Here is a 20,518-nt window from a genome sequence, read left to right on the forward strand (position 1 = left end):
TTGGACTGTGGCCAGGACAGTTTTGTTCCTTGTGCTGCACTCATACAAGAATTTATGAGAAGCTGAAGCCTCAGTTTCTACACCCCTCCCCCTCCCCAAAAATAGGATGCAAAATGTCAACTCCTCAATTAGCAAACATATTCAATGACGGTCACATTGAGAATACAACTTTATTGAGGCAACATACTTTAACTCGTCCAGCAACAAAGCTAAAAACAAAGAATCTTACAGCGGGAGGATTCTAAATGTTGGATGGCTTCTCCCCTGAACAACTACCAGCCACTTATTTTCAAAATATATTCTTATCAAATCAGATGATTGGAATCTGAATTTCACCCCATGGTAACATCTGATTGCAACTCAAACATCTGTCTCCATTTAAAACGTCAGGAAAATAAATCAGTCTGCACCATTACTGCCTGGGAACTGGTGCCAGGCACGTTAGCAGAGCTGGCTTCCTGCTGCCGTTTAAACTTCTTCCAGTCAGCTTTCAAAGAGTTTGTGAAATGCCGTGGAGATCTCTGCAATCATGTCTGAAGTGGTCATCGAACGGTGATGCTTCTGAAAGGCTTGGTTGTTGCATTGTCTCGTCAATGCACATGCTCCAAATGCAGCTACAAGGGTGGGATTTATCCTGGGGGGGGGGGAAGAGCAGGAGTTACTGTACGACCGTGCCGTGACAAACATTTATCAAATGCAACCCAACACAGTGCTCGTATGGTCCTTGACAGTCCTGGAATTTGAAACTGTTTTTCAAGGCCTTGAAAGTCATTGGATTTATCATAGGTCCTTGAAAATTCATGTTTTATGATAAAAGTATTAATTCATGCAATAATGTGATTTTTTTTTAATCATTTATAATGCGGTTTTTAAATTAAAAGTCGGGAAACATTGTTAGATATATTTGCTAACAACGCTCCCTGTATGAAGGAGGGGAGGAGCTAGAAATTTTGAAATCAAAACAGAGGTTCCATCCTTCTTCTTAATGAGGTTGCATTAAACTTTATGATTTTGTTGGTTAACCTTGATTGATGGCTACCTGTTTTGTTTTGAATATCTTTCATGTGTCTTACTTAAGTTCTTTTTTGAGTTCATTAAACATAAAACTGACATTTCTTTATTTTTTCCTACGTCCCGCAAAAATGTGGCCCTCATGCTGAAAGGTTTGGAGGCCCCTGTTGTAAGGTATAATTTAACAAAATTACAGTATAAATTACGGGTAAACAAGCATGCAAATGGTGTCATATCAAGGTCTAATTATCAACAATGTCATGTGTAAAGGATACTCTCTCTAACTAGAGTAAACAAGCGAGGAACATGTATCATGTTACAAGTAGGTGTAGGTGTAATATATATATTTTCAATATGACAAGTGTAAACAAGCAAGGAGTTGGTGTCAATTTAAGGTATGATTATCACACATTTTCTGTGTAAATTAAGAAGTGACAAACAAGTGAAATGTGTTATTTTAAGGTACAATAAAAAATAATTACAGTATAAATTAAAGATAAACAGGCAAGAAAACGGTGTCATTTCAAGGTGCAATTATCAAAAACCTGGAGGGGGGGGGGGGGGGGGGGGAAAGAGCAGGTGTTACTGTAAGCAGGAGCAGGACTCTGCATTAAGGGGGCACTAACCACTTTTACCCCCACCAGGGGTGTTGCCCCATGGACCCCCATTTCTCTTCAGTTTTTTTCCTGTCTCATGCCTGATGGCTACAGACGACAGTGCGACAGGCGGGGTGGGAGATTGCAACCTTCACGTGGTCCGCCCTGTTTCAACGAATGCAATCAACCTGGCGTGCACAATCCAATAAGATCAGATAGAACAAGTTGTCCAACAACTTTAGGCTGCACGCCATACGCAAGAAGAAGTACGACAGGCCGGTAATAAGATCAGTAATCCTTGTCTTTTTGGGTACAGGGACAATAGTGGAGACTTTGAAGCAGGCAGGCAGGCAAGGACAGTACAGGTTTGCCGGGACTGGCTGAAAAGCAGTTTTCCCATTATGGTTCCAGATTGGACAAGTACGAAATGAGAAAATGGATCATCAGTGCTCTATGAAGTACGAATATAGATAAGTTAACCATCTTGTGTGTAATTATTATGTCGTTTAGGATCGTTCTGTGCAACCTGGACTAATGGATTGACTGATCACCTTCTCAGAGTTCCCTGAAAATCAGTATCCGTACATTGAAACATAGAAAATAGGTGCAGGAGGAGGCCCTTCGAGCCAGCACTGCCATTCATTGTGATCATGGCTGATCGTCTCCTATCAATAACCCGTACCTGCCTTCTCCCCATATCCCTTGACTCCACTAGCCCCTAGAGCTCTATCTAACTCTCTGAAATCCATCCAGTGATTTGGCCTCCACTGCCCTCTGTGGCAGGGAATTCCATAAATTCACAACTCTCTGGGTGAAAACGTTTCTCACCTCAGTCTTAAATGGCCTCCCCTTTATTCTAAGACTGTGGCCCCTGGTTCTGGACTCACCCAACATTGGGAAAATTTTTCCTGCATCTAGCTTGTCCAGTCCTTTTCTAATTTTATAGCACGGAATCAGCCCCTTTAGCCCATTGGGTCCGCGCCAACCAGCGATCCCCGTACAGTAACAGTATCCTACACACAAGGGACAATTTACAATTTTTAAATCGAAGCCAATTAACCTACAAACCAGTACATCTTTAGAGTGTGGGAGGAAACCGGAGCACAGAGAGAAAACCCACGCAGTCATGTGGCGAATGTACAGACTCCGTACCGACAGCACCCGTGGTCAGGATCGAACTGTGGCACTATAAGCAACAACTCTACTGCTGCACCACTGTGCTGCCCTACATGATGGTATTCATGTAAAGTCTTTTTGACTGGATAGCACACAAACAAAAGCTTTTCACTGTACCTCGGAAAAATGACAATAATAAATGAAACTATTGCACCAGATTAAAGCCCAGCAGTTACTTCAGTTCAGTTTACTTTATGTGTACTGAGGTGCAATGAAAATATTTTGTTGCGTGCCAACCAGTCAATGGAAAGACAATGCATGATTACAAATCGAGCTATTCAGTGTAGATACATAATAAGGGAATAATGTGTGGTGAAGATAAAGCAGGTAAAGTCCAATCAAATATATTCTGAGGGACAGCAATGAGGCAGATAGTAGTTCATGACTGCTCTCTTGTTGGTGATGGGCTGGTTTAGTTGCCTGATAACAGCCGAGAAGAAATTGGCCCCGGATCTGGAGGTGTGCATTTTCACACTTCTACACCTTTTGCCCGATGGAAGGGGAGAAGAAGAAATGACCAGGGTCCGACACGTCATTGATTATGCTGCTGGACTTGCCGAGGCAGCGTGAGGTATAAATGGAGGTAATGGAAAGGAGGCTGTTTTTTGTGATGCACCCAGCACTGCCAGTGAACTCAACTATCACCTCCTCAAGACCATCTGAAAAGGAACAGATCTCAGTGCATAGTTCAAATCCTGCACCTTCGCTTCCAGAGGCAGGACCGCCAGATTGTGATCCTGCATTGCTGGCAATGACAGCGCCAATCAGAATCAGGATGTTAACCATTCTCACCCATCAGTTTTCTCCTTCGCAGCAGCAAAGGCCCAGTGGGCCATCAGTCCCAAGGATCCCGACAGCAGATCTCCCTGGCCACCACACCTACGCCCACTGCCCTCCAGTGAACACACCAGCACTGCATGCGGAGAGACAGGAACATGGTTAGTCATATCATATAACCATATAACAATTACAGCACGGAAACAGGCCATCTCGGCCCTACAAGTCCGTGCCGAACACATTTTTTTTTTTTACCCTTAGTCCCACCTGCCTGCACTCATACCATAACCCTCCATTCCCATCTCATCCATATGCCTATCCAATTTATTTTTAAATGATACCAATGAACCTGCCTCCACCACTTCCACTGGAAGCTCATTCCACACCGCTACCACTCTCTGAGTAAAGAAGTTCCCCCTCATATTACCCCAAAACTTCTGTCCCTTAATTCTGAAGTCATGTCCTCTTGTTTGAATCTTCCCTATTCCCTATTCTCAAAGGGAAAAGCTTGTCCACATCAACTCTGTATATCATCTGAGGAGCTCAGGAGTGATCCCATGAGATTAAAACTCCTGTCACTTTAATGAACATTATTAATTAAACCTACATTCAATCTAACATAACAGTTGTATTGCCACTCAAGACAAGCAGTGCAGCATACAGGCATGGAGATAGGAAAGCGTTCAAACACAACGGAGGATGGAAGCCAATAGTCCTCAGGATAATCAGGAATGATGGCTGCCTTGCTGGATAAAACTGGCCTCCATAATGTTTGTGACAAAGACCCATCATTTATTTATTTGCCTCTGTACTCCACAATTTGAGATTTGTAATAAAGAAAAACAAATTTTAAAAATCACATGTGGTTAAAGTGCACATTGTCAGATTTTATTTAAGGCCAATTTAACACATTTTAGTTTCACCATGTAGAGATTACAGCACTGTTTATACATAGTCTCCCCATTACAGGGCATCATAATATGTGGGGCATAGCAATGTCATGTAAATGAAAGTAATCATGTTTAGTATTTTGTTGCATATCCTTTGCATGCAATGACTGTTTGAAGTCTGCGATTCATGGACATCACCAGTTGCTGGGTGTCTTCTCTGGTGATGCTCTGCCAGGCCTGTATCGTAGCCATCTTTAGCTTATGCTTGTTTTGGGGGCTGGTCCTCTTCAGTTTTCTCTTCAGCATGTAAAAGGCATGCTCAATTGGGTGCAGATCGGGTGATTGACTTGGCCACTAAAGAATTTACCATTTTTTAGCTTTGAAAAACTCCTTTGGTGCTTTAGCAGTATGTTTGGGATCATGGTCTTGCTGTAGAACCACCGGTCACCTATTGAACCACCAGTCAATGAGATTTGAGGCATTTGTTTGAACTTGAGCAGATAGGATGTGTCTATACACTTCAGCATTCATAATGCTACTACTATCAGCAGTTGTATCATCAATAAAGATAAGTGAGCCAGTACCTTCAGCAGCCATACATGCCCAGGCATTAACACCCCTACCACCGTGTTTCACAGATGAGGTGGTATCTTTGGATCTTGGCCAGTTCTGTCTCTCCGCCATACTTTGCTCTTGCCATCACTCTGATACAAGTTAATTTTCATCTCATCTGTCTACAAGACCTTTTTCCAGAACTGTGGTTGCTCTTTTAAGTACTTCTTGGCAAACTGTAACCTGGCCATCCTATTTTTGCGGGTAACCATTGGTTTGCATCTTGCAGTGTAGCCTCTGTATTTCTGTTCATGACGTCTTCTGTGGACAGTGGTCATTGACAAATCCACACCCCTCCTGAAGAGTGTTTCTGATCTGCCGGACAGGTGTTTGGGGATTTTTCTTTACTATAGAGAGAATTTTCTATCATCAGCTGTGGAGGTCTTCCTTGGCCTGCCAGTCCCTTTGCGATTAGTAAGCTCACCAGTGCTCTCTTTCTTCTTAACGATGTTCCAAACTGTTGATTTTGGCAAGCCTAAGGTTTGGCTGATGTCTCTAAGTTTTATTCTTGTTTCTCAGCCTCATAATGGCTTCTTTGACTTTCATTGGTGCAACTTTGGTCCTTGTGTTGATAAACAGCAATAAAAGTTTCCAAAGGTGATGGGAAGACTGGAGGAAAGACTAGGTGCTGAGAGCACTCTTATACTTGCATTGAGGCAATTAAACAAAACTGAGCAATTACAAATGCCTGTGAAGCCATGTGTCCCGTATGCTACCCTGATATGGGGGGGGGGGGGGGGGGGGGGGGACCACTATGTATAAACATTCTACACGGTGCAACCAAAATGTTGTATAAATACCCTTTAATAAAATCTGACAATGTGCACTTTAACCAAGTGAGATTTTTTTTCTATTACAAATCTCAAATTGTGGAGTAAAGAGGCAAATAAATAAATGACGGGTCTTTGTCCCAAACATTGTGGAGAGTACTGTATGTATTATTGTGGTTGTTGACGTGGCTCCAAGTCCTGAAGATATTTGTTGTTTAATGACAGGCAGTTAAACACATGAATTCCTGAGAAACATAATGGCCTCTCCCCTGAGTGTGGCATTCACCCCCACGGGATAAAAGCAGATTTGGGTTTAAGTGGGAAGCTGGATGTGTCAGATGAGAGGATCGAAGGGGATGTATGAGGCAGCTGTGCGGACTCCATGTAACCCTTAATTGGGCTAGTTGTAACCTATGCAAACTTGCACCATTCACTCTTGCTCAGTGGTAGACGTGGCCATCACTATCACTGATTTGTATTGAGAAATTTTACTCTTTGAATGCAGAATCTGTCGTTAACGTACAGATCCCAGAAGGTCCTCCGCACACGACTCTCCATGCTCACCCACGCCATGTAAATGCACGCACACTCTTCTTCCCTCTAGACACAAACTCCTGCCCCCTTCCCTGCAGACAGACACAAACTCCTGCCTGTCCCCCACACTATCCTGCCCCTTCTTCCTGGACACACTCCCCAAGATAGATGCATGCCCCCTCCCCTGTAGCCCCACACACACACTACCCTATTCCCTGTAGACACACGCTCCTGCCCCCTACCCTGTAGGGAGATACCTGCCCCTTCCTCTCCCCCCCCCCCCATAGATGTGCACGCATACCAGCGCCCCCAGTACACACACAATCTGGCCCCTCCCCATATACACTCACATTCCTGCTCTTCCCCCATAGACACACACGCACTCCTGCCCTCTTCCCTGTAACCACACACTTCTGCCCCCTCCCATCTCCAGTTTAAATTCCATTTGGAATATTTTGGAGGACCAAGAAACCAAGAACCAAGACACGCACACACTCCTGCCCTTCCCGTCTAGACACATACTCCTGCTCCCTCCCGTCTATAGACAGATACCAGCCACTTCCCCCATAGATGTGCGCACACACCAGCACCCCCAGTAGACACACACACACCAACCCTCTCCCCTCTAGGCACACAAGCTTATACTCCATTAAGTTGAATCCACATGCTGCACAGCCAAGTGACCAGCACTGCCTGTGTCCATCCAGTGCCAGCACACCATACCCCACATGAAGCCAACTCCGTTCTCTCCCTGGTGATGGGATTTTGGGATGTGGCAGAGGAATAAACTGAAACAAAGAGTGCGGATATGGGAGAAATCCATGATACGAAAGCTAGTGAGAACGCCACCAGAAGAAAACGTTTGTGTGATGAACCTTAGATAGATCATGTGATAGGAGTAGAATTAGGACATTCAGCCCATCAAGTCTACTTCGTCATTCAATCATGGCTGATCTATCTCTCCCTCCTAACCACATTCTCCTGCCTTCTCCCCATAACCTCTGACCCCCAAACTAATCAAGAAGCTTACCAGTTGTTCCGTCTGATATCAGGTCGTGACGCCCCTTCTGCACGATGGTTACGTTGCCCAGGGCACGGCTGAGTTTGAGCAGTGCTTCGGGTTCATTCTCCATATCCACAGGGGTCTCCATCTAATCAGAGAACTCGCATGAGCACCACAACAGACTGCACACAGAACTTTCTAAATTTACCATAACATTAACTCCTCTCAACCCAAACCAGGTTCAGTTTGAGCATTTGGAAATTTCACCTATATCATCGCCAACGCACAAGCACAATACAAGTCAGTGCAAAGCAGAAATGCCCCATACAGGGCATTCAGAAAGTATTCAGACCCTACAAAACTTTTCAAGTTAAAAATAGAACCCAAAACGGAATGGATTATATTTGGAATAATAGGAGAAGATACCAATTTAAATAAAGATCAAAATGTTTTTTTTAATTATGGGTTAATAATTGGAAAGAAATTGATACTTAAATTTTGGAAAAATACAACCATACCAACTGTTAAAATGTGGATTAGGAATATGATGGACATAGCACGCCTTGAAGAAATGAGACTCCGACTAATAGATAAATATGACCAATTCTTAAGGAGTTGGTCTCCTTTCATCGACTTTTTGGAATCATGTGATGCAGCGGTGCCGTAAAGATTGCTGATTTCAGTTCATGACGCGGATAGATCTACATCTCCGAATACAGATTTGAAAAATTCTCTTTTAAGGGGCCTTCTCTTCTATTTCTACTTTCCACTTTCTCTCTTTCTTTTTTATTTTTTTATATACACACTTAACGTTTTTCTACTCTCTACCATCTATTTTTCCACTTTTTCCTCTTTCTATTGTTTTCTTTTTCTTGCTTACTTCCTTCTCATAACATAAAACTAGAGGTTATACATGGAATGGATTACGGTATTACATAGTTGGCACCTAAAATTAGGTTCCACTGTACTGTTTTGTGCTGTATTAACTTCTAATAAAATAAACAAACAAAAAAAAAGTATTCAGACCCCTTCACTTTTCCACATTGTTACATTACAGCATTTTAAAATGGCTTAATTTTTTTAAATTATCAATCTACACACAATACCACAGAATGAAGAAGCGAAAACAGGTGTTTAGAAATGTTTGCAAAGCAATTAAAAATAACTGAAACATCACATTTACATAAGTATTCAGACCCTTTGCTATGAAACTCACAATTGAGCTTAGGTTCATCCTGTTTCCATTGATTATCCTTGAGATGTTTCTACAACTTGATTGGAATCCACCAGTAGTAAATTAAATTGATTGGACATGATTTGGAAAGGCACACACCTGTCTACATAAGGTCCCACAGTTGACAGTGCATGTCAGAGCAAAAACCAAACCATGAAGACGAAGGAATTGTCCGTAGACCTCCAAGATATGAATGTGTCGAGATACAGATCTGGGGAAGGGTATAAAACAATATCTGCAGCGTTGCAGGTCCCGAAGAGCACAGTGGCCTCCGTCAATTCTTAAATGGAAGAACTTTGGAACCACCAGGATTTTTCATAGAGCTGGCCGCCCGGCCAAACTGAGCAATCGGGGGAGAAGGGCCTTGGTCAGGGAGGTGACCAAGAACCCGATGGTCACTCTGACAGAGCTCCAGAGTTCCTCTGTGGAGATGGGAGAACCTTCCAGAAGGACAACTATATCTGCAGCACTCCACCAATGAGGCATTTATGGTAGAGTGGCCAGACGGAAGCCACTCCTCAGTGAAAGGCACATGACAGCCCGCTTGGAGTTTGCCAAACGCATGAGAAACAACATTCTCTGGTCTGATGAAACCAAGATTGAACTCTGTCTTGAATGCCAAGCATCACTTCTGGAGGAAACCAAGCACCGCTCATCACCTGGTCAATACCATACCTACGGTGAAGCATGGTGGTGGCAGCATCATGCTGTGGGAATGTTTTTCAGCAGCAGGAACTGGGGGACTAGTCAGGATCGAGGGAAAGATGAACGGAGCAAAGTACAAAGAGATCCTTGATGAAAACCTGCTCCTGAGCGTTCTGGACCTAAGATTGGAGTGGAGGTTCACCTTCCAACAGGACAACGACCCTAAGCACACAGCCAAGACAACATCTGTGAATGACCTTGAGTGGCCCAGTCAGAGCCCGGACTTGAACCCGATCGATCATCTCTGGAGGGACCTGAAAATCGCTGTGTATTGACGCTCCCCATCCAACCTGACAGAGCTCGAGAGGATCTGCAGAGAAGAATGAGAAATTACCCAAATACAGGTGTGCCAAGCTTGTAGTGCCATACCCAAGAAGACTTGAGGCTGTAATCACTGCCAAAGTTGCCTCAACAAAGTACTGAGTAAAGGGTTTGAATACTTATGTGATATTTATGTGACAAAGTGATATTTCAGTTATTTCCTTTTAATTACTTCGCATAAATTTCCAAACACCTGTTTTCGCTTTTTTATTATGGGGTATTGTGTGTAGATTGATTATAAAAAAAAGAGAACTTAATCAATTTTAGAATAAGGTTGTAACGTAACAAAAATGTGGAAAAAGTGAAGGGGTCTGAATACTTTCTGAATGCACTGTATAGATCAGGAACAGAGACCATAAGTAGTAACACTGATCACAGCAGGGCTGACCCAATCCTTACCAGACCATCATGTCATGTTCAAGGGGCTCTGTAGGGTTACACAACAAAAGATAGACATAAAATGTTGGAGTAACTCAGCGGGTCAGGCAGCATCTCAGGATAAAAGGAACGTTTTGAATGGAGACCCTTCTTCAGATCTCTTTCTCCAGAGATTCTGCTTGACCCGCTGAGTTCCTCCAGCATTTTGTGCCGATCCTCGGTGTAAACCAGCATCTGTAGTTCCTTCCTATACAACAAACGTCCTGCCACCTGACCCATTGCTCCTGGCCATGGCCAGGATAGCCATTCACAGGTCCAGGCCAAGAGCTGGCCAAAGTTCTACCCTAGTCGATTGCTGCCCCCCTTCCATGCTTACATCTGTGCACGTGTGTCCCTGGAGAGGGAGCAAGCAGTGTCCACAGGGACTTGAGACGTTCTGTGCAGCTGGTCGCAGTGGGCTCAAGTGTGTCATGGAAATGGTTGGCAATATTGTATACTGATGGACAGTGTTGGCAAACTGCATGAAAAGCAGTTTTGATTAATGCAGAACTTTATAAACTGTGAATAAGTAATTAAAGCTTGCATTAAAAAAATGTCCATGCTGCGAGTTCTCCACTTGTCGCACACTTTTTCCATGGAAAAGGTTCACTTATTAAAACATCCCGTTCCCATTTACAAGTTCCTGCTTTGATGTCTGTTTACTGACCCTCCTGTAAAACGGGAGCAAATCTTGCAAATATTTAAGGCATGGTCAGAAATCAAGCTGGCCGTTGCCCAGGTCCAGGTCTAATGTTACCAGGTCTAATGTTACCACAGTACTGATATTTGTCCCAATCTAATGTTACTACCACACAACCCTTTGCTCTGGTCTAACACCATCATAGCTCTAATTGTTGCCCCTATCTAACATTATCATTGTACTCGGAAGGAACTGCAAATGCTGGTTTACACCGAAGACAGGCACAAAATGCTGGAGTAACTCAGCAGCACAGGCAACATCTCTGGAGAGAAGAAATGGGTGACGTTTCAAGTCGAGACTTCAATTCCTTCTCTGCTGCCCATCCCGCTGAGTTACTTTATCATTGTACTAGTCCTCTTCAGCACCAGTTCAACAAGCGGTGAGATAGGAAGAGATCTAAAGAGCAGGCTGCTGATTAAAGTCCATTATCCTCCCCAGAGACCTACCACGGCCGTATACAGTCTGCCAAACTCCACAACATTCGGCGTCAGGATGGCTTTAGTGTAACCCTGGATCACAGTCGGTTCTTGCGTAATAACCCACAGTCCATCCTGAAGATAGAGGACCCAGAAAACTGGTGAGTCACAGAGAACAGGTCAAGTCACTTTTATTTATATAGCACATTTAAAAAACAACTCTCGTTGGCCAAAGTGCTTTACATTGGTGGAGGTACTAACGTTATAGATTAAATACATACACCACTACATACATATAGCCCTCGCTCAGAGGACATCAAGAAAGGCTTGGGAGTAGAGAAGCAACAGCAGAAGGAGAACAGAATGATGCACCGTCTCCAGGAGAATCCTGTTTGTTCACTCTCCTGATGTGGACGCCACTGCAACGTCCCTGGGGAGGCAGTTCAAAGAGAGCCGCACTGCCAGGTCTGGAGTCACAGTCGCGCCAGATTGGAAAGGGTCAACAGAGCACGAATAGAACAATCTAATACTTTCACAGATACCGAGAATGGCTTTATTTATCGGATTGATTCCAAGTTCCCCGGTTGAACTTGTGATTCAGCTGCGTCAGAGTTCCAAGACTGGAGATCCTCCCATCCCAGAATTTAGCACAAAAATAAATCCCGGGTGGATTCAAGGTTGCACAGCGGTAGAGTTGCTGCCTTACAGCGCCAGAGACACGGGTTCAATCCTTGACTACGGGGTGCTGTCTGTACAGAGTTTGCACGTTCTTCTTGTGACCACGTGGGTTTTCCCTGGGTGCTCCGGTTTCCTCCCACATTCCAAAAAGTGCAGGCTTGTGTGTGAATTGGCTTCTGTAAATTGTCCCCAGTGTGCAGGATAGAACTAGTGTACGAGTGATTGTTGGTCATTGCGGAGTCGGTGGGCTGAAGGGCCCCACTTTCACGCTGTATAAACTAAACGAGACTCCCCGAGTGTCGGGTTGAGGGAGTGCTGCACTGTCAGGGGAGGGGAGGATTAAACTGTGGGTGCCCCTCCCCTGAGCGGGTGCTCAGGATCCCACAGCGAGGGGGGCAGATCCCGTCTCATGTCCAAACGTCGCAGTGCAGTTCGCTCTGCAGTTGGCTTCAGGTGTTTATACTCTGCAGCAGGAACTGCACACCTTCGCACTGAGCTTGAGATGCTACAGGGTGATGCCACATCCTGCCCACTGTGGGCACTGAATCTCTGGAATTCTTTGCCACAGAATGTAGTTGAGCCTAGTTCATTGGCTATATGTAAGGGGGAGTTAGATGTGGCCCTTGTGGCTCAAGAGATCAGGGGGTATGGAGAGAAGGCAGGTACAGGCAGTGGCAGTGCAGGCTCGAAGGGCCGAATGGCCTATTGCACCTATGTTTCTATGTTATGGGAATACAAGGAACAGGAGCAGAGGTCCACAGCCAGGCCCCTCAAATGCTCTGCATGGGATCAGAGATCATCCCCTTCCCCGTCCACTTTCCCCAATTTCCCTGCTTCTACTCACAGCATCCACCACAATCGGCATTCCCCGGTATCTGCACTCCACGATTAAGTCCTGTGGTAAAACAAATCCACATCCGGTCACCCGCACCACTGACAACTGGCTTCTCTCATGCCCCTCCACACAATCCACACAACACACAGTGCATGACAGACACAGCCATTCGGCCCCTCTGCTCGCTGCTGCTCTTCCTGCCCCACACACAAAGGGTGGTGGGTGTATGGAACAAGCTGCCAGAGGAGGTAATTGAGGCTGGGACTTTCCCAACATTTATGAAACAGGTACATGGACAAGACGGGTTTGGAGGGATATGGATCAGACGTAGGCATGTGGGACTAGTGTAGCTGGGACATGTTGGCCAGTGTGGGCAAGTTGGACCAGAGGACCTGCTTGCCTGCTGTATCATTAAGACTCCACACACCCTCTCAAACCTCTCCCCGTCTCTGCCACGTTTATCCGGCTTCTCTGCAATCCTGTCTGTGCCCCTTTCACCCTGCCCCCCTCCTCGTGCCACATCTTGCCCACTGTGGGCACTGTGCTACTCATCATCACCTTGGTGTTCTGCTGCACCATCTCGTCTCGGCCCAATCCGGGCCCGATAACCATGGCGTGCAGGGCTGGGAACCACCGCACAATCTCATCCACCGCCGTGTTCTTGTCCCTGCAACGCACACAGCCCCAGGTTCTTTAGTAACTTGTCAATTTCTTTGTTGAACTAAATTAGGGCACATGTTGCAATCAAAAGCGATTGAACAATTGGTTGGGAAGAAAGCCAAACTCACATAGCATTGCCCTTCCCTCACCCACAGTGCTGCCCCTCCCCACAACACTGTCCCCTCACTCACATTGCACTGCCCCTCCCTCACAACACTGTACCACCCCTCACCCTGACAGTACTACCCCTACCATAGCACTATCCTCCCTCACCCACAGCCCACCAGAACCACCCCTGCCAGCCCTCACCACTGCAGCTTCATCAATGCCTTGCACCCACTTCTTCTGTGGCCTGCCCCACTACCAAATCAATCCCTCTCCCATCAATCACCCCATAACCCTACAACACCCAATCCCACAGCACCCTCTCCGTCCATCAGCACTGCCTTTACCACAGGCATCGCCGCTCCTCCCACCGGTGCCGCTCCTCCCACCGGTACCGCCCCCACTACCCCTCCCTCACCAGCGTCCCCTCCACCCAACTGCCTCTCCTGTACCACTACCCTACCCCACGTTACCCCGTCCCACCACCCCTCCTCCATCTCCTGCACCACCTCCTCGCTCCACAATCCCTCCGGCCCTGGCACTCCCACTTGAAACTGGCTCACTCAACACCAACATTCCCCACATCCCTCCCCGAGAGGCCATTCAGCCCATTCCACCATTTACTATCCTCGAGCAGAGATAATGCTCCCCTCCGTCCCCCACAACCAAATCGCTTCACCCCAGTACACTCTGCCTCAACAGCGCCGGAGACCCGGTTTCGATCCCGACTATGGACGCTGTCTTTAGAGTTTGTATGTTCTTCCCGTGACCACACGGGTTTTCGCCAAGATCTTTGTTTTCCTCCCACATTCCGAAGACGTACAGGTTTCTAGGTTAATTGGCTTGGGTTTGCATACTAGGTACAAGTGTAGATTGTCCCTAGTGTGTGTAGGCTTGTGTTAATGTGCAGGGATCACTGGACAATGTGGACTCGGTGGGTCGAAGGGCCTGTTTCCGCGCTGTATCTCTAAAATGAAATAAAATTAATAGCCCACCCCTTCGTCCCTCTTCAGTTGCCCAGCTCCTTGACACAGACCCTGGGTGCAGAGAGGGTCAAGTGGCCACTTCCCCCTCCCCTTGAACCAGGGCAGAACTGAACTCACAGCACAGGGTGAACGATGAGGTTGGGGCTGTAGGACTTGATGATTGGTGCGGCATCTGTAGTGCAGAACACATGCACGAGGTCAGCCCCCTGAAACAGTAAACGTACGTGGTTATTCCTCACACACCACACACTCCACCCTTCCCCACACCACCTCACACACACCCACCTAATCGACCCAGACACACTCACATCCACCCACCACATACATACCTCATACATCAGTCTGTGGAAGGGTGCTGACCCCCAAAAAGTCACCTGTTCCTTCTCTCCAGATATTCTGCCTGACACGCTGAGTTACTCCTGCATTTTGTGCTTATCTTCAGTATAAACCAGCATCTGCAGTTCCTTTTGACACATACATATCCCACATACATACAGCCACACAAACAAGCACACACTTCCTCCCCCCTGCCATCTGCCCTCACGCACACACCCTCATTACCTACCCCTCCCTCCCACATTTGGAAGCTAATATGGTGTACAAAGGCTGAGACAGCATCAAAACACATGCAAGATGCTGGAGTTTTTTTTAAATAGAGATCTAATGCAGTGGCAGGACAATTACTGTAGGTCCCTTGCAGTCAGAAACAGGTGAGTTGATCATGGGGAACAAGGATATGGCGGACCAATTGAATAACTACCTTGGTTCCGTCTTCACTAAGGAAGACATAAATAATTTGCTGGAAATAGCAGGGGACCGCGGGTCAAAGGAGTTGGAGGAATTGAGTGAAATCCAGGTTAGCCGGGAAGTGGTGTTGGGTAAATTGAATGGATTAAAGGCCGATAAATCCCCAGGGCCAGATGAATCTTATAGAATTTTTCGAGGATGTAACTAGTAGCGTGGATAGGGGGGAACCAGTGGATGTGGTGTATCTGGACTTCCAGAAGGCTTTCGATAAGGTCCCACATAAGAGATTAGTATACAAACTTAAAGCACAAGGCATTGGGGGTTCAGTATTGATGTGGATAGAGAACTGGCTGGCAAACAGGAAGCAAAGAGTAGGAGTAAACGGGTCCTTTTCACAATGGCAGGCAGTGACTAGTGGGGTACCACAAGGCTCAGTGCTGGGACCCCAGCTATTTACAATATATATTAATGATCTGGATGAGGGAATTGAAGGCAATATCTCCAAGTTTGCGGATGACACTAAGCTGGTGGGCAGTGTTAGCTGTGAGGAGGATGCTAGGAGACTGCAAGGTGACTTGGATAGGCTGGGTGAGGGGGCAAATGTTTGGCAGATGCAGTATAATGTGGATAAATGTGAGGTTATCCATTTTGGTGGCAAAAACAGGAAAGCAGACTATTATCTAAATGGTGGCCGATTGGGAAAGGGGGAGATGCAGCGAGACCTGGGTGTCATGGTACACCAGTCATTGAAGGTAGGCATGCGGGTGCAGCAGGCAGTAAAGAAAGCGAATGGTATGTTAGCTTTCATTGCAAAAGGATTTGAGTATAGGAGCAGGGAGGTTCTACTGCAGTTGTACAGGGTCTTGGTGAGACCACACCTGGAGTATTGCGTACAATTTTGGTCTCCAAATCTGAGGAAGGACATTATTGCCATAGAGGGAGTGCAGAGACGGTTCACCAGACTGATTCCTGGGATGTCAGGACTGTCTTATGAAGAAAGACTGGATAGACTTGGTTTATACTCTCTAGAATTGAGGAGATTGAGAGGGGATCTTATAGAAATTTACAAAATTCTTAAGGGGTTGGACAGGCTAGATGCAGGACGATTGTTCCCGATGTTAGGGAAGTCCAGGACAAGGGGTCACAGCTTAAGGATAAGGGGGAAATCCTTTAAAACCGAGATGAGAAGAACTTTTTTCACACAGAGAGTGGTGAATCTCTGGAACTCTCTGCCACAGAGGGTAGTTGAGGCCAGTTCATTGGCTATATTTAAGAGGGAGTTAGATGTGGCCCTTGTGGCTAAGGGGATCAGGGGGTATGGAGAGAAGGCAGGTACGGGATACTGAGTTGGATGATCAGCCATGATCATATTGAATGGCGGTGCAGGCTCGAAGGGCCGAATGGCCTACTCCTGCACCTAATTTCTATGTTTCTGTTTCTATTATAGTGGAACATTATATTACCGAGAATTACCGGTCATTAGTATTGGAGGATTGCATCCAATTCTGGTCATCACCCTCCAGCAAAGCCAATGAAGGTCCAAGATAGGGTGAAGGAGAATTGACTGGAACGGTTCAACAGGCAAGGGACTGAGGCTCGAAACTGGAGAAGCTAGGGGGGATTTCCATGGGTGAGAAAGCCGATATCTGGATTAGTAGAGGGTTGGCCTATGGGGTAAAAACACTGCAAGTGGTTTGCATTTGGCACTTGCTTCTTGGATGCTGAAGGTGGCTCCCATGGGAAATGGATCAGTGCCTGGAGACAAACACTGGTTGCAAGGGAAGTTGATGGTGCTTTGGGAGACTGAAGGACCTTGTGTAATGAAACCGTTCAGCAATTTAGAACCGCTGAACGTCAGCATCTTACAACTCACAAGCCCGAGGTACAATGCAAGCTTGGAAGACTTTGCACTGCAAATCAGCAGTTAAGATTAATGATCTCTCTATTTCTCGCGCCCTCACCCCACCTGATGCCAGAAACTCTGTACACACTGGTACGATGACCATAAACTCAGCATGAACTATGACATTTGGACCAACAGCTTTAAACAGTAGTTTCCAACCTTAAACAGGCACCCACCACTTTAAGGCTGGCGATCGCAGCAAAGTACGGCGCTCCAGTGTACCTGCACTCGGTGGAAGGAAAATATGGTCAGATGTCACTGTAGCTCAGAGATTAAAAACAACAGTCACTCAATTCTCTTAATTCATATTTATTTGACCCATGCTTTTATTTGCTGGCAGTTTAGTCTTTAGCCCAATGCCCAGTGACACGCTGCTACGTCCACGTTGCCCTTACTGGCCCTCGATCCCCAAAATCCATTCCCGTGGTCCCTCTCTTCCTCAGACCACCTCTGCCCCTCTTTTTAAATCCACCCATCCCCGAGTGCATTCCCTCCCCTCTCCCACAGCCCGTGCTCTGCTCGGAGTTACACAGGGAATGAGCTGTGTTACTGATGTGGAGAGGATGTTTCCACTAGCGAGAGAGTCTAGGACCAGAGGTCATAGTCTCAGATTTAAAGGATGTTTCTTTAGGAAGGAAATGAGGAAGAATGTCTTTAGTCAAAGGGTGGTGAATCTGTGGAATTCATTACAACAGACAGCTGTGGAGGCAGTCAATGGATATTTTTAAGGCAGAGATGGGTAGAATCTGGATGAGTACAGGTGTCAGGGGTTATGGGGAGAAGGCAGAAGAGCAGGGTTGAGGGGGAAGAGTTAGATCAGTCATGACTGAATGGCGGAGTAAACTTGATTGGCTGAATGGACTAATTCTGCTCCTATCACATGAATTTATGATGCAGTGTTACATCAGGTTGGTGCTTTGCATAGGCACTCAGATCATTAGTTTGCTGCCCAGACAATTTAAACGAGCAAAGTACAGCACAGCACAGAGCATAGAGGAGTTCTCACGTACTCACTGCAACCCCCGATCACTGCGATCCTCCCATCCTGTCCTTTATGTTTTTCTGCAGTTAATGGAGGAACAATATTCCTAACCAGCTGAAGGGTTTCATCCATGCTCCCAGAATTCCTGTGACTGTGAAAGCTGAAGGCTCTGTGCAGAACTGGAAAAACAACATTAACAGTTAGTCTCTGTGCCTCATAGCAAGGTCATTAATCAAATGCTTTTCACATCTATCATCAAGGACCCCACCATCGTTGTCATGTCCTCTTCTCACTGTTATTATTGGGAAGGATGTACAGATGGTACAGAACATCATGTTCAGGAACAGCTACTTTCCTAAAGACATTAGGTTCCTGAATCGACCTGCACAACTCTAATCCTATCTCAACAAGAGCACTCATTGCAGGTCTTTTAATCCACCATGAACTTGTTTTTTTCTAATTGCATTCTTGTTTTAAACATACCCTGTCTTTCTATTTACTGTGCAACAGAATTTGTGTAATTATGTATAATTCGTGTATTGTGTGTTTGTATGAGACTGGGGGCCTATAATACGTTTGCAAACATAGATTATCATTGCCAAATACCTGCACCTCGCCGTACTTGTGCATTTACTGTAACAATAAACTCGACTTGACATGCTGACACTGGCTTTTGTCAGCCCAAACCTCCCAACTATGGAAACAGTTCATTTCAACTGCAGAGGGGGATTTAAAAAAATGTAGACCAACATACTGGGCAAGTGCTGACCCACTCACACAATGGCACAAAAAGGAAGCTCACGCTGGCAGAATGAAGTGCCAATTGTGGGCTGTGTTTTGGATGCCAGGGTAAGTGTGGCCCAACGTGGAAGTATTGTGGGTGGGCAGGGAGTTCGGCCTGGATCCTGGAGAACTTTTACCGGCCAGAATCACTGGAGGAGGAAGAACTGGCGCTTGTCACAGCGCGGTTTGTAGGAGACAGCGGCCGCCTATGCTGCAGTGTAGCCGCCCGGCATCGCTCCCCGGGGCTTGTCCGCCCCCCCTCCCCGGGGCCGGGCCCTACCTTCTGTCCGCAGGCAGTACAGCGCGGCCGTGAATGAGGCCAGAGCGACAACGGCGCCGCGGATCAGAGTTCCCCGGGCCCAGCCGGCAGCTCGGCTCCCGGACCCACTTCCAGCAACCATCGTCCCCGCTAAACCACCCACCCGGGGCCAAAGATCTTATATCTGCTATAAGATCTTTACCCGGGACAACCCGGCCCAGGCCCAGGCCCAGGCCCCGCCTTTACCCGCTGCGCGGATCCCGGCCGCCGCCAGCTGTTTGCAGCCGAACATCCACAGGTCGTCTGCAGGCGGCCAATCACACGCTGCTCTCAGGCGGCCAATCACACGCTGCTCTCAGGCGGCCAATCACACACGTCACATGCGGCCAATCACACGCTGCTCTCATGCGGCCAATCACACGCTGCTCTCAGGCGGCCAATCACACACGTCACATTCAACCAGCCAATCACACACTGTCAACGATCAGCCAATCACACGATGCCTCCAGCCAACCAATCACGTGCTCTTCTCAACAGCCAATCACACGCACTGTTTTTAATTAACCAATCACACGCCAGCTGCGGTTAGCCAATCACACGCTGCATTCAGCCAACCAATCAAACGCTGTCGATCACGGACAGCCCCAACCAGCCAATCACCTGTGCCCAGCGTCACAAAGAGTGGTGGGTGTATGGAACTAACTAGGAGGCAGTGGGGCTATTGCACAGCTTAAAGCAAAGATCTTTGGCTTAAAGGACATTTGGACAAGTACATGGATAGGAAAGGTTTAGAAGGATATGGGCCAAAAGCAAGGACAATAGACAATAGATGCAGGAGTAGGCCATTCGGCCCTTCGAGCCAGCACCGCCATTCAATGTGATCATGGCTGATCATCCCCAATCAGTACCCCGTTCCTGCCTTCTCCCCATATCCCCTGACTCCGCTATTGTTAAGAGCCCTATCTAGATCTCTCTTGAAAGCATCCAGACAACCTGCCTCCACCGCCCTCTGAGGCAGAGAATTTCACAGACTAGTGGAAGGTGGGACCAGTGAGGCATCTTGGTTGGTGTGGGCAAGTTCAATTCAATTCAATTCAACTTTATTGACATTGCACAAATACGAGTACAGGTACAACAAAATGCAGTTTAGAGTCTGGTCATAATGCAAGATAGTAGAAATAAAAATACTGGTTAACAATGTGTGGACTGTGGATTAATTAAACTGGTACATAGGCAAATAAATGTATACAAATGGGAGAGTCTAAAGATAGCTAGCGACGGGACTGAGTTCAGCAGTGTGGTGGTGTTGTTGAAAAAGCTGTTCCTCAGCCTGCTTGTGTGAGACCTGAGGCTCCTGTACCGCCTCCCTGATGGGAGGAGGGCAAATAGTCCATGGTTAGGGTGAGAGGGGTCCTTGA

The 20,518-nt window shown here is 46.5% G+C and overlaps 1 protein-coding gene across 3 annotated transcripts; it reads right to left on the reverse strand.

The window, feature by feature from the left end:
* Positions 1-151: 151 nt before the first annotated feature.
* On the reverse strand, positions 152-19,488 carry naxd (NAD(P)HX dehydratase). 3 transcript variants are annotated; one of them, XM_055636621.1, is made up of 10 exons: positions 19,347-19,488; positions 18,087-18,237; positions 17,253-17,298; positions 14,544-14,632; positions 13,234-13,342; positions 12,685-12,735; positions 11,193-11,297; positions 7,397-7,517; positions 3,576-3,696; positions 152-634 (listed from the first exon to the last, which is right to left on the reverse strand). In XM_055636621.1, exons 1-10 carry the CDS (start codon positions 19,390-19,392, stop codon positions 484-486), a joined length of 990 nt encoding a protein of 329 aa, XP_055492596.1. In that variant the 5' UTR covers positions 19,393-19,488; the 3' UTR covers positions 152-483. The 3 variants fall into 3 exon arrangements, with proteins under 3 accessions (XP_055492596.1, XP_055492594.1, XP_055492595.1); XM_055636619.1 differs by having other exon boundaries at positions 19,122-19,366; XM_055636620.1 differs by lacking the exons at positions 12,685-12,735; positions 19,347-19,488 and adding an exon at positions 19,122-19,325.
* Between the last annotated feature and the right edge of the window lie 1,030 nt (positions 19,489-20,518).

Source organism: Leucoraja erinacea, chromosome 6 (genome assembly GCF_028641065.1).
Source record: "Leucoraja erinacea ecotype New England chromosome 6, Leri_hhj_1, whole genome shotgun sequence".
NCBI classification, from domain to species: domain Eukaryota; kingdom Metazoa; phylum Chordata; class Chondrichthyes; order Rajiformes; family Rajidae; genus Leucoraja; species Leucoraja erinaceus.